This window comes from Athene cunicularia, assembly GCF_003259725.1.
Source record: "Athene cunicularia isolate RWA chromosome 6 unlocalized genomic scaffold, athCun1 chr6_part1, whole genome shotgun sequence".
NCBI classification, from domain to species: Eukaryota; Metazoa; Chordata; class Aves; order Strigiformes; family Strigidae; genus Athene; species Athene cunicularia.
The window spans coordinates 2,756,707-2,772,104 of record NW_020799105.1 but is presented as its reverse complement, the minus strand read 5'-3'; the positions used below and the strand labels follow the sequence as shown (position 1 = coordinate 2,772,104).

Genomic DNA, 15,398 nt, shown 5'->3' with positions numbered 1-15,398 from the left:
CCCCACCCCCCTCCTTTCTTTTTATCTGTTTTTGGCCCCTGATCTAAAGAAAATTAGAGAGGATGGAGGTGGGGAAGAGATGGGACAGAATTCTGTTTCACAGTTGTTCCTTTTTTTACAAGTTAAAGCTCACAAAAGAAACCTGAATGTGTCTCCATCTTGTAAGCATCTGTACTACCACTACCAGCTCACGGATCAAAAGATGATTTGAGGAAATAGCTAGATGATTTTGTATATATTTTAGGGCTCCCTGCCTCATTTTATTTTAAAACAAAATTAAGGACACTCCAACATGTTGCCCATAAGAGTTCTGTTACAGGTAATTAAATGTAAGTTTACACATTTAATCTACTTTTAAGAGCAAGAGAGACTGGTAAATGACCCAGTTAAGGAAAGTACTCAGCCTAATTGGATGTAATGATTGCTTGCTGGTGTTTATTACTGTACTAAGGGTAGACGTGTAGTCTGTGATTCTAATTTGGTTTAAAGACAGACCTGTAGTTTTTGTAGCTATCATCAGAGTTTGATTGTTTGAGTTAACATCATGAAATAGACTTGTGTTCATTTGGGAGCTTAAGTGTATTAGAATGGAAGGAGCACTGTTTTTTCAGTTAATATTGCTCTCCAATTATTATCACTCCAGACTGTTTTACCTACAAAAATATATTAAGCTAGATATGCTAGCACATATTTTTGCCTGAAATAGATAGATTTTGTACCTTTATGTACATGTGACAAAGTAACAATAACTAAATTTACCAGTGAGCTGATTTCTTCTGATTTATCTGTGAATTTTGTCTTCAGTCTATGAAATCACCACATTAATGTTTATTTTTGTTATTTCTATATCAGTCTAAACCAGTGGAGTTCCTCACTAATGTAAAATCATTGAGAGTTGAATCAAAGTCCTGAAATTTTAATTTCATTAATGCTTGTTGCTAAAACTTCCCCAATTATAGACACCTTGTTTCAATTTGCACTCACAATTCTGGACTTCCAGGAAATTATATCCAAGCAGAATGTGTTGTATCCCAGGGTGTTTACCATAGAAGATATTTGTTGTTTAAAAATAGAACACTGGATTTTATGCCCAGAGGAGTAGCACTTGGACTTCAAAACACTTACGTAATTATTCTTTATTTCATAAGCTCTCAGAATGATAAATGAAATTGGAACTGACTTTGAAAAGCAAGGCCACTGGTGACCAGTGCACTTAGCCAAGGTATCTCTATGTTCACTATGATGGATTTGGGAGTTTTATGACATAGTAGATCACAGACAAAAATGAAGTTAAAGCAACATTAAAGTCACAAAAACAATGGCATTCAGAATGGAGACTTCTGCTTCATCTTAATTCACCCTGTTGTGCCTAATTTTTACAAAACAGATCAGTGAGAGATGTTAGCTATTTTTATGCTTATTACACAGACACGGGAAGGTAATTTAATGGCAGCTTTAATTTTAACTGACTTCATTTATTGTGAAGGAAAGAAAAAAAAAACCTCACTATTTTGTTGTATCTTTCAATGTGTATTATTGTTAACTATAGTTTAGTAGACTCTACTATGCTAGTACAAGTTCTCCTAAGGTTAAAGAAAGATGATTTGCCTATTGGATATGTGCAGATGGTAATATCTTTATAATGTAGTATGTGCTCCAAAGCCATGCTGTCTCCTTCTGAAACTTCAGTACTTCAAAATACAATATTATTTCTCCTCTTGAAATAAATTTGTAGAGACAGTATGTATGGCCCAGGTAGAGAGAGAAAACTATGATCAGGAAAAAAAAGATTGTTCTCATGCCAGATTAATTCCTTGATGTATTTGGGGTTTTAGACTAATTCAGTTACTTAGAATTACATTTACTGCAGAAAGAATAGAATAAGAGCTCATATTGCAATACTTACCTGCAAGTACTAGAGGGAGCTGAGGAAATAAATCAAGACAGAGGAGGAAAATAAAGGAGAAAGATGATGGTGAGAACTTTCACTTGTTACTTTGCTTGAATGGAGTCTTATTTGATGCCAAGCCCCATTAACAGCATTCAAAATACAGTGTCTGTGCATTATTCACTCTCTGTGCCCAAACACATACATTTGTATGCATATGGAAGTGTCTACTGTGTACTTAACAGAGAACATCTGTGTGTGCCCATGCACACTTGGGAAGGAAGCAGATTAGTTTATTACAATGTGTCTTCAACAGAGTTATCACTTTGTTCATTGTTTTAGTATTATCTAGAGCAAATCATATATACCTTCTTATGAAATAGATGAATACACTGCTCGTCTGGCAGAGTTTAATGTAAGACCTCTCTTGATTTCCAATTCAAATGAATCCTGTTAAAATTACTAAAAAACATTGCTCTTGAAGACTATCTTAAGAGCACAACTCAGCATTGAAGCACATTTCTAAATAGCTTTCTTAACAGGATAGAGAGTAGGATGCACTGAGAACTGACTGAAACCTGTTCTTTAATTGGAATATTCATCTTATGGTTTTCATTACTCTTTTTCCTTTGCCTCTCATGGATGGTTGTTGCTAATGCTCCCCTCCCCTCCCCTCCTGGTGGGCCAGCCAACAGTTCCCTCTGGAGGCAGCATCATTATATCTGCCTGGTTCACTTAGTAGCAGATGGTGAAGAGCAGTAGAGCTGATACACTGCATTTCACAGAAACCAGGATCCTTCTGGTACCTCTGCAGCATACACAGACTTGCCTGATTTGAGACTGTGAATTCTTTATATGCCTCACAAACTAGGTTTCCTTGTTTGCTACTGTGTACGTCAGTGTAAGAGCAATTTTTATGATCTGCTCTGTTGCTGTACAGTGAAGAAACTACTAATCTCCAGCTTTCAGCTGCTGGAGGATCTATTCCCCATTTTATTTATATTTTTACCAAAAATTAAAAGAAAACATCTCTGATGGTTTTCATTTTCACTGGTTGACAGGCTTTTCTTCCCCCTCCCCTTTTTTTAATTCCTGCTGTCTGCCAAAGGACAATCTGTTTGCTCTGAGACAGTTTAATGCATACTGACTACCAGAGGCAGAACTTCCATTGGCTCTGTTACAGGGGTAATTTACACTTTAACAAGGTATTGTGACAAGGTGGTAATTATATTTTTATCACGTCATTATGACATTACCACCTGGAAAGCCATAGCTGATTAATTAGTGGCATATATTAAATTTATAACCCTAGAACTCTAAAGTTATCATACCTAAGTGGTGTAATTATGTTGAACTGTGGTGTGGCAGTGAATTGGAGGTGAAGATGCTGAGTATCCACCTATTGCAATAGGTTTAACGAGTGCCGGTAGAGGGCAGGGAGCTGCAGAGGAAATGGGGGTTTTTTTAAATGCTAAGGAAGAGGGTGAAGTCATTGAAATCTTGAAACCAAATCTAGTCAGATGGCAAGTTGCAAGGCTTCTTACGTATATGTGTTTTTTAAAAAGATGCAATTTGAGAACACTTTGATTTACACTAGGTCCTGCTTTTTATTTCACAGCTTTATTTTAGTTAGTTCATGTGCATTTTGTTTTTTACAATGCAGCAATTTGTGCTGAACTTTTGGAGGCTTAGACTGGCCATTCTGGAGGCCACATCACCTCTCTGCAACTAATAAGAAGCACTGGTTTTGGCAGGATGGATTTTTCTTAGTCTTGTCTAGGTATTTTATGTTGTTCCTCCTGATTTACTTTTTTTCTTTTGCCCTTAATATTAGGAGATAAAGAAATGAGGCTGGAAGTAATTAATGAAAATATTCACAGCAAATAGGTTGATCAGATGTGTTCCTGTATCCCTACACAGTAAATACAGAATTATAAACCAAATCTATTTTTATCCAAATTATCATGTTAAAGGTCAGAGCTCCAGTTTTGAATTGTTTTGATTTTCACTGTTTGTTGTGGTTTTCAAAGTCATATTTCCAAGTAACTCATGTTTTGTTCTCCCCTTGTACTATAGAAAATGAAGTGACTACTTTCCCTGTGTTGGTGAGTGATCAGAGTGAAATTGTGGATACCAATGGAGCTGGAGATGCATTCGTTGGAGGTATTTCTTACTTCTTTCTCTGTTTGGAGATTATTTTCTTATTCTCTGTGTATAAAATTACTATTTTTTTCACTCAACTGTCCTTCAGAGTGCACTTCATTCTTTTAGGGCTTTTCTCTGCATCCTGAAGTTATATGGCTTAATTAAGTTCTGATTTTCAAAGCAAAAGTGTGTTCTATTTTAAAATAATATGCTATTATGCTGTACTATGGTCATTTTCATGAGATTAATTGTATCTGTCAAACTGTTGCATAAACAAGCTGCAAAAAGTACTATATAGTGTACAGAAATCCTTCCTGGCTTAAATGTTAACACATTGTTGTTCTTTAAAACAGGTTGTAGTGAATATTAAACAATATGTTAATAAGTGAGCATAATGTCTTCTGATTGTGTCAATTTTGGTAGAACATCTGCTTCCAATACAATTATTTGGACATCAGAAAAGAACACGAAGGGTTAATTTGTTAAAACAAATGCAGAAAATATCTGGCATTGCTTAATATCCATTTGCAAACTTACTATTTTTTTTGGCACAACCTCTAAGGAAAAAAGAGGATGTTATGTCTATGCCTGTTTTTAAAAATGATTCAATATAAGCCAAAAACCAATCTAATCCAAAAGTTCTGTCATTCATTGTAACCTTCATACATGTAGTTCTGTGATGCACTATTGCATCCTGAAGGCTCTAATATCCAGTGCATAGTAGCTGTAAGGAGCTCCATTAGTCACTAATTTACTGGAAACATTACCAAAGAGACTTTATAAATAGGATTGCAGGGCTCAGTCCTGTAACTCTGAAGGAGATAACAAGCAGTGTGTTACCAAATTAAAGCCTCAGAATTGTGTCCCACTTCAAGAAAGTATTCAACATAGCTTAATCTTAAGCCTGTGAGTAATTCCATCCGTACTTAATACATCACTTAAACAAATAATAAATTTTCAGTATATGCTTAAATCTGGCTAAAAATAGGAATGTTATTATTCATTGCTTTGGTGCTTTCGTGAATCAAAGAGGACAGAAATAGAGAAACACATTAGGTCATATTATTCATACACCTTTTAGTACACGCTTGTCACTCTCTATTGTTCCTAAGTCACAAACAAGACTATATTTGAACCAGTAAGTAGCAGTGACTATAACATAAATAAGATCTTCTTCAAGTGCTTGTCCTTGTATATATGTGCTCTGTGTATCATCCGTGCCAGTAAGCTGCTGTTCTTGTTGAAAAAAGAGAAAAGATCTTGCCTATTTTGTTTTCAGATCCTGAAAAATAAAATAATACTGGGTAGGGCCCAGGTGGGCAATATGGTAGACATCAACCAAGCTTTGCCTCAGCAGGAAGCAGCTTTTCATGTGTCTGCCATGTTTATCTTGGGTTGTATTCTCAGTTCCTCATATTTTAGGCAGTTTGAGATCAGGACTTTTTTAATAATCCTACTTTTGTTCTTTCCAGGTTTGATAGCAGGAAGACTATTGCAGCTAAATAATTGGGCTTTAGGAACTGCCTGGTCCATAACCCTTCCTCTTTAAATTATATCCTTTTCCCTGGTACTGCCATAGCTGTTGTTTTTCTGTGGAAGGGCTAAAACATTGACTTTAGTTAAATTATTCAGAACATCCTGAATGAGAAGACTGATGTAAGCCACATCAGACTCTATTCCAAGCTGCTACCTTTCACCAGCAGTGTAAGGAGTCAGGCACTCCTGTCAGGCTGGTCTTGGATCAGTTGTGAGATTTCTTTCTCCAGGGGGAGAAATTATGTGGAAAATGCTAAACTCTGTTGGGAAGGAAGGAAAGAAAAAGAAAAAAACTTCTAAAAGATCAACTGCCCTTTATCATTCTGTCTATTGAGATAACATTTCTGGATAAAGCAAGCTTCAGTGTATTTGGGGTAATCTTAACAAAGGTCCTGTATCACTGTTCATGGTCATGTATTATTTTCCTCAGTTCCCCCACAAATAGCAGTGAGGCATCAGATGCTTTTTGTATGGAGCACAAGTGCAGTGCAGCCCAGTAGTAGCATGGCATTGTACAGCTCTCCCTTGGTACCAGGGAAAGAAAGGAACACAGATGGTTTTCCTTCTGTAATGGAAGTTGGCTCAGCAGTTGCAAATCTGTCTGAAATCTCATTGTGGTTAGACACTTACCTGAGTATTGGTATGTGAGCTTAGGTTCTTGTTGCACCATATTTCTCTCCGCTGTGACTCGAAGCAACAGGAGCTTTAGAATATCCATAGTTCTTCTATTAGCTTCTAAGATACCTTAGTTCTCCTCTGTCACCCCATAAATAATAAATTGGTCATTTATTCTCCTCAGAGCACCGATTTTCCTGAGTTTAGTCCAGATGGGAGATTTGGGAGTCATAACAGTCTAGATACACAGCTGATTCTAGTCTTCTATACTGTGGTCTCCTTCTTCATGGAGTCATTTCATTTTCCTTCCCATATGTAGGAAATAGGATACTGGGCTGGATAGGCTTTGATTTGGTCTGTGTTTCATTTGGGGGAAATGTCTGTATTTTATCTATATCACACTTTTCATGTGTTTTCAAAGTACATATTTGCAAAAGGAAAAGTTCCTTATTGTCTCCTTACCAGAAAGCCCTATGCAGTAATGGTGGTAATAGTACTCAACATATATATCTTCTGTTGATTCTAGCATTGAGCCAGATGCAGTGTTATTGTCCTGACAAAATTTTTATAATGAGAAGCTTATATTCTCTTCAGTGTATTTCTAGGTTTTTTCTTTGATTGTGGTTTTTATCAAGTTGTTACTACCTAGGCAACAGTACATGTAATATTTTGATTTTAGTGTCCTTGTAGTAAAATGTTTCAAGATTCATCCCTTGACAAAAAAAATGCACTCAGTGTTATAAGATACTCTCCTGGAAACATCGTTCCTTTATTCAAACAGCAGAGAACAAGAGTCCCGTGGCAAAGCTTTCCATACTTCTCTGGGACAGGTATATTAACGTGACTGAACAGTGGGTTTGTTGGAGCAGATGTCTTGGTTGAGAGGCAAATGTGGGATATAATGAGAACTAACCCCATCAACCAGAATTTATTTTACATTAGGAGATTGTTAGACTCTATCATATTTTGAAAGGTCTTTCATGGAAGCACTTTCTTCCAGAGGTATAACTCACAGATTGTAAGGAAATTCCTTCTCAATAATTATGCCAACTTGGCAAATCACTCCTCATGTGTTTCTCCATGTGAAATTGGAAAATAAGAAATCTGTTGGGGTTTTTTTTTTCTCTAGAACTTATCTAACTACTGAAGGTCTTGAAATCTTAAAGTCATGAAAAAGTTTAAAGACACCAAGTTTCTGAGCACTTCTGACTTGGTGAGTTGATTCATGAGTTCAGCATTTCTGAACACGAAGCCATTGGCCTTCAAGGAGAACTAGATCACTCCAACAGCTAGCAACAAGAAATAAACTGCTTTTTTTATAGTTGAAATGTGTTTTTATTAAGTTGTTACCAGGAATGTCTCTGAATTTCTTGCCTCTTACTGCAGGCATCAAGTCATCTGCCACTCAGGCTGGTGCAGTTAATGAATGAGAAACTGGGTTTTAAAATTGCTGCAGGTATCTTTATGGTAAAAACATTTCTTTAAACAATAGTAACAGAGTTCTGCCTTTATTGCTTGCCAGCAACACTGCTATCTCTTAGAAGTTCAAGCAATAATGATTTACTTTGTAGCATCTTGGCCCCCTTATATGGATTTGAGGGGTACCACAAATTTTTGGTTATAAAACCCTGAAATACCCATAAATTAAAGTTGCAATTCCACCTCCAGATTCTGATGACATTGACAAATCACTTGAGCTTTGCTGACATTGCTTATGTCACAAAAGTTCTCTTAATGGAATTACAGCCTTCGTTTATAGAGTTTGGGGAACATTCTATTACTCGTGAAGTTAACATTTATTTATTAGTAGCAGCCCCAGTTTGAAGCTTTGCCATAATGATAATCAAAGCATATTTAATGGCAGTGAATAGACTGAAATATGGACAGTTTTGCTATCTTATGCTTTTCTTTATGCCATCTTGCTCTCTTTAACCAGAGCTGGTCTGCCTTCTGTTTGGACTCCCCTTTGTCTTTGCCACCATAACTAATGAAAACAATAAGCATCTTTTCTGATAGTTACTGCCATTGTTCCCTGCAAAATGTCTCCCCCAGATTCTGTCTACTCAGTGGAACTGTGTAGAGAGTTCATAATAAATTAATAGGAGAAGGTGTAAAATCAATGTTTCTTCAGGTTCTGTCAATATAAATATATTGACTTAGTAATCCACTATGATTTAATCATATACCACATGAAAAGTACTAGAGTATGAAATGTAATCACAAATCATTTTCAAGTAGTGTGATGAAGTAGTGACAGAATGATCACTCCAAGTGTATATTACTTAGCACCATGTTATAAAGATGTTATACCATTCTCAAGGAAAAGAAATCCTGAGATAGAAGAAGCTATTCATTAAGCATTGTACGGTGCCAAATACGAGCTGATAGCAATTTGCCTCTGCCGGTATCAAAGCTGAGGTCAATGGCTCAAACCACCTATCAGTTTAACAATCGCATTGGCAGCTTTCATGTACTGAGGAATCTTATAAAGCTGCTAGCTATAGTTTGAAAGCTACATTCAGAATTTTTTTGGTGCACGTTTACAGAATAAGCAGTTCTCTCTCTCTCTTGTGCAACCTAGCATGAGTCTTACGAGATGGCCAACTGCTGTCTCAGCTATCAGAGAACTACTCTTGATAGAAGACAGGGACAGCACCAAAAGAGGAATTGTCATCTTTTATATGTGTCCTTGTGTGAATGTGCCTCATGGCATCCTTATCTTTTCTTTAGAGACCACAGAGCTTAATGGAGATAAGTCCCTCCTTTTGTTACTGTTTCTGTTGTCAAACTGGCTCAATAAAGCTATTCCCTCATCTTTAATATAGAGGTTAATTCTAAATGTTATTTTTCCATCTTAATCTAAATGCCTCCACAAATTAGATAAAGACCTTGGACTCCTAAGAGTTAGCCTAAAGTTTATCACACTGTTCATATTTTAGCCTGTTTTCATAAGGTAAATGCAAATGATTTTCTATAACACCTAGCTTTGATTTCAGAGCTAAGTAATATTTGGTATACTTCTACATTATTGAAATGTTAAAATATTATCCTTAATGTGAAACATTGTTTGAATATATTATACATATATGTATGTTTATAAAGACACAGCACAAGAAATATGAATATAGGTTTGCAGAGAACCCATAGTGAATAATTGCTCATCATTACTCCTCTACTATTAAAAGTTTGATTCAGAAACCTTCTTTAAAAAAGGTCTGGTTCTGTTTTCTAAACACACTAGTAATAACTTCGGAATACCTTGACTGAAGCCAGTGAATTTAAACAAGTATACTATTGATAAAAATGGAAACAGAATTTAATCCAGTATCATTATTCTTATGCTGCTATTCTGTAGAATCCATCATTTATGGAAGGAATCCAAGAATCTTTAAAATAAAAAATCATCTGAGTTGGCCCTGCTTTAAGCCAGGGACCGGAGAAAGTGACCTCCAGGGGTGCCTTCCAACCTAAATTGTGCTATGGTCCTATGGGTTCCAGTCCTGTAGGAGTTAGGATCCCAGGTACTATTTCCTGTTCCTTTGAAAAGCCAGCCTCAGTCATCCTCAGAGGGCACTGTTGGTGGCTAAAGAGTAGAAGCTGACTGAATTAAAAAATTAATTGTATGCAATGTGAATTCTGTCTTCTCACAATAAATCTGATACTGGGCAAAGATGGACTATATTCATGACTTTGTCTAATAAGTCTCTTATGAATTTCGTGTGAAGGAATTGTGTGGATGGACACACGTGCATGTATGAAAAATGAAATAAGTTCTTATGGATAGTTGCTGTATGGCTATACCAGGAGTGCAAAACATGCCCAAAAGATCAGATAATGCCTTCAGCATAGACAGGTGATTTGAATGTTTTGTCAGAATACTAAATTATGATTGAGCTTGTGACTATATTGAAAAGAAAGTTCTTTAATTAATTTATACAGCTCTATAAGATTGTGGAAGAATCTGTTTTCACTAAAAACATTGCAGAGAAATGAAATATTCTCTCTGTTTTAAGGCAGCTCTCTGTTGTAAGAGCCGCTCTTTCTCCAATACTTCACCACCCCTAAAACATTCTGGATTTGTTGAAATAGGAGTTCAAGGAACTAGGAACAGTTCTTTACTGAACAGCAGGAGTGTGATATCAGAAGCTACTTAATCCACTTACAGTGGTCTTTAATTTGTTTAAGGTTTTTTATACTTCTTTAAGATACCTTGGGAAGTTGTCATAATTTCTTTAATCACATTTGATAGAAAGAAATATAGTGGATAAAATATCACTGCTGTGAAGTATTGCCTTGTGGTAACACCAGATCTCTGAGATGCAATTTTGTTTGCCTGCTGGGAGTGAGGGGTATTTTCTTGGTGAATATCAATTAAATGTGTATGTGCATGTAACTTGTTATGGCTAATTTTTGCTACAAAATTCATCTTCATGAGAAAGAGAAAAGGGAATATTACTTTGTTCTGTCTTTTCTTTAAAGATAAATGTTATACAGAAATCAGCACTCTCTTAGTCTTCATTTATACAACATGGGTGGCTAATTGCCTGTGAGCAATCCTGTTGTTACTAAGATCATGGCTGATGCGATATGAAGCTTTGAAATAAAAATACCTTCTTAATGTCATCAGCATTTTGACTGACAGCCCATTTTGCCCATCTTTAATACTCCTGGTTTACAAACAGCATACCTGAGTATAATAGCTGAGCTGCAGATATGGCATCAATCTTTGCTTGCTAGGGGATAACTTGTCAACATGTTCATGACTTACCACCCATCTGTTCTAATAGTATTCATAACTCTCTCAGATAAACATCACATCTAAACCTAGGCTATTAGATGGCCATGTTATCTCTGAAACTGACCTTCTACAAACTAGAAAATTACCAGATTATATGTTCCTGGCTGATTTTTCTCAGTCTCAGCTAGAGACACATCATTATTCTGATCAATAGTGTAGCCAGTCACTAGTAATTTCAACATTAGTAATGGCACAATTTAGAAATTTGCCACAGTTTGAGTTGCAGCTACTTAAACAAAAACATAAAAATACATATCACTCAGGAAAAACATGGAATATTCCTGTTTTCTTTTTAATTCCCTACTTCACTTTTTACCAATTTCCATTCAAAATAATTTCTGTGCTGGCATTATACTTAAAACTGGTAACAAGTGTTGTCCAAGTATAATTTAATTGTGAACCGATCTGTTGGATCACAATTGTTTTCATTGCTATCCTTCTCTTGGTTTCCAACTGTTCATCTTAATTTTATTACATATGTTTTTTTCATCAAAATACAGTCACATCAATATGGTAATTCACATTTTCACCTATATAATTTAAAAGCAATCCAGAAAAACACATAATAGAATTAATGTAAGGCAAAATATTAGTATATTTGCTGTCATTTTTAAAATAACATGTAGAAGTGAGAGATCCATTTAAAAGGATCAGTGTATGGAATTAAAAACCCTCAGAAGTTCCTAATTAGACTGAAGCAGGACCTGATCCTTCTAGCCTCTGTGTCTCTTTTCCTGTCAGTGACACCATCAATGTTAAAGAAGACTCAGTTCACAACAAAAGGATTAATATTTTTCAAAATTGGGTTTTAAAAGGCCTAATTTACCTCACCATAAATTCAGTGACATTCTGGACAGGCTTTGGGAGAAATAAACATCGAAGATGTTGCATACATTTTAAAAAACAAACCTACTGTGTTAAAAACCAATTATAAAGTTCCAATTTTTGCTGTAATAGCTATGGGACAATTACAAATTGACTTAACACCTCAAAGCAAATCATCACCGTTTAAAATACTTTGTCATGCCTACTATACCTATCCTCGTAACGTTTCATTTTATGTTAATGTGTCATGTGTTAGAAAATCATGTAATGATAAAGAAAATGTTCATGTGGAAGGTTAGAAATTACTTTAATGAGTTATTATTACCTTGCTTGCAGACTGTTGGTAATATTTTTGTGTTATTTTAATGTATTCTGAGTAGAGACAGAGGCACTAGTCAGATTGGATCATCAAGAACATTCCCCTGGGAATCAAGACAGGATATAGTCCCCTAAGAAATGATGTGTCAGATTAAGCTGATGCTATATTTGCAGGAGATACAACAACACATAATTAAATATAAAAATGCACTGAAATATTTTATCCATTTCATGTCTGATATAACTTGGTGTGGTGCCATGGAGATTGACACAGTGGCCATAAAGGTACTTCCCAGGCTGTGATATTAGCTAGAAGGACCCTCACTCATTTGCAGCTGCCTGTATTATAGAATAGGATGGTAAAGTCTTCTATAATTTGTTCACTTTCCCCACACTGAAATGAGCTCCTACTTGGAGTGGGAAGATGGCAAGTTTGCAGTAAAAAAGAAATTAAAGAAAAAAAACATGATCCCAGTTTAAAGCAGTGGTAGTAGCAGTGCTTGTAAGTTGGTTTGACACTGATCCTGACTCTACTTAAAGGGATATTACTGTTACTGATGATCAGTATCAATCCAGGACTGTAACAGATATTTAAAGAGGCAAAGATATTAAATGCCACTGTATTAAAATAGGAACATTATGAATATAATGCTAGGGTAGGCTATTACAGCCCACAAAAGTCAAGAAATTCATAGGCTGTCTAGCTACCGTATTCCAGCTGCACTGAGTGTTGCTTTTTGATTCTCTCTGCGTGCTGCTGCCTTGATTGCATGGAAGTATGCCTGCAAACTAAACTTTACTAAGAGATGGTCACTCTGCAAGCTCAACTTCATATCTCCTAGCTTTTATGCATGTGAATGTCAGCTATGAAGTTACATTCACATAGCCTCTTTTGTACTTGAATATATGTTAAAAAATGAATAGAGAATAGTACATAGTATTCCATTTTGTTATGCTTAGAACTTCATTATTTCTACATAAAATTTGTGAAATTCTCTTCCTCTTATCCCAAGCAGTAGGTGCAGTAATCTGCACCATTTAATGTTAATACAACAGATCTGTTTTGAGGCTCAGAAAATTTCCTCAGGTACTAAAAAAAGAAAAGCGTATTTCATTCTGATGCCTCAAAAATGGCTAAGAAGAATTTCAGCTTTTGAAGAATACTTCTAGGCAACTTTCTAGAAGTAGGAAAAACAAAGTGAAATACCAACCTGGAAAGTAGATTTTTCAGTTAGTTAGAGAAGATGCTTCTAATGAAAATACCTGTATTTGGTTTGGCATATACAGTGCCTTGAATATTCCATGTAAGCTTGGAGGGATTTTTCTTTTAATGAAATGTTTTCCCCTGATCCTGGCTGTTGGAGACAAATCCAAAGCCACCAGATTCTGATCCAAAAGGGAATTTCCCAAAGTTCATCATGTGAACTTAAAAATTAAAAATAGGACCAAAACATCAGAAGTTCTAACTTTATTACCGGTTTCCTCCATCACATCTTTCTTGGAGCATATTGTAGACTGAAATTATTCTTTTCTTGGACAATAAGACATGCTGGCAAGTTTAATAGAGGTGATATGCAACAGGTTATAAATAGAGTCCACTGAGGATGATAAATGTGGAGGGTGTCACAGTGCAGAATACTGAAGCCTCTCCTCCAGCTCTGAGCTGTTCCCCCTCAGAGGGTGGACAGTACTTAGTCAAGGCATAGGCCAGCATAGGCCACTGATAGGAGAATTCCCATCAATCTCATTAGGCTTCAAATCAGGATCTAAGTTTTCTCCATCCATTGCACAACCTTCAGGACCAAACCACTGTAGGTACAGCCACCATTTCTACTTGCACAAAGGCATCAAAGAAATGACTGCTAATTTTCCTTAGAGATAATCACTGATGGGCACAAGCATCTACACAGGCCTTGGGAAGTGTCATGACACCTTATTCTATGAGCCACAGTGAGCTGGCCCGGTAGGTCCAAACAGTGATAATCATACATGCAGTGCAATAAAATTATTCAACCTTGAGTAACTGATTCCTAATGGAGTAACAGGGATGTAGTAGAGTTTTATTTTGATATTTTTATTGTCTCATTTTTGCAGGAATCTTTCATTAACATTTTCCACTTGTAATGGTTTCATTAGAGTCTGAACTTTTTTTTGCTTTGTGTATTCAACACCTCCTCTCCATTCCAGGAAAAGGCTGCTTAACTGAAAACACTCATTTATTTGTAGTCACCTAGTAAATGCAAAGTTGTATTATTTGCATGTGTCCATAAATGACTGTATAACCTCAGACTAGGGAAGACATATACCTGACAGAAATCCAATGCATTCAAAATGTGTCTGTAAACATAAAGAAAACGAGACAAATAAGGACAGCAATACCAATACTAACTGCTGTTCATGAAAACAGGTTTGGTTTAGTATTCATGCTGGTGATTAGAAAATAAGAAGTTTGTGTAAGAGGGTTGTACATAGACAGTGAAATGCATCTAGCACATGACCATTTTATAAATAAAGTAAATATAGACTTTTGAAACATTTTACTCGCAATCTCATGGTTTTGTCATTCTCTGGAAGTCAAAATATTGACATTTACCAGGCTGTTTGTTCCAGCTTTCTGATCTCCTGCAGTTTATTTTTATAACAACCTTATCGATGAGCCTCTTACTCAGCTCTCTAGGTTTAACTGAGTTGAGTCGATTTGTTACCACAGCTTCAAGTAGCTGTTACAGAACAAGTGAGACATCCTAATAAAGCTGTAAACGTGTTTACTCAAACATGGTATTGATTTTACTTGGAGAGGAGAAGCTAGTGCTTAGCATGGTGTCAGGAAGGATGAATTTAACTGCAGTTTTTCATTGTCATCTGTCATGGTTGTGAAACACTAAGTGAAGCCACAAGAGGATAATTAGAATTGCCAGAAATTTAGCCCCTAAAATCAGTTAACCACTTGAGATTTTTGTAGTTTAATTAGTTTTTATTAAAACTTTCCTCCAGTGGTATAGTCAGGAAGGGTTTTCTCATGTTCTTTTCTTGAGAGTAAGGTTTCAAGGTTGCCACTTGTTAGATATACATCTTAAATGACTGTTTTTCTGAAAGGGTTGGTAACCTTTTTTCTCTCACTTGTAATTAGCCTGGCACTGCAGTTCTTTAGAAGCACAGAGCCATTTCATTTTAAAGGAGAGGGAAAGACATTTGTTTGTACATTTATACATTTGTAGTTAATAACATATATGTGCATGTGTGGAATAATTTTTACACTCTATTTTGAGAGAG

General features: G+C 35.9%; 1 protein-coding gene across 2 annotated transcripts in view; it reads left to right on the top strand.

The window, feature by feature from the left end:
* Positions 1 to 15,398, top strand: part of ADK (adenosine kinase) — a 285,109-nt gene that overhangs the window by 262,167 nt on the left and 7,544 nt on the right. For both annotated transcript variants that reach the window (XM_026851592.1, XM_026851591.1), the window contains exon 10: positions 3,965 to 4,051. In XM_026851592.1, the coding sequence (XP_026707393.1) occupies positions 3,965 to 4,051 (87 nt within the window). The remainder of the gene's footprint in view (positions 1 to 3,964; positions 4,052 to 15,398) is intronic.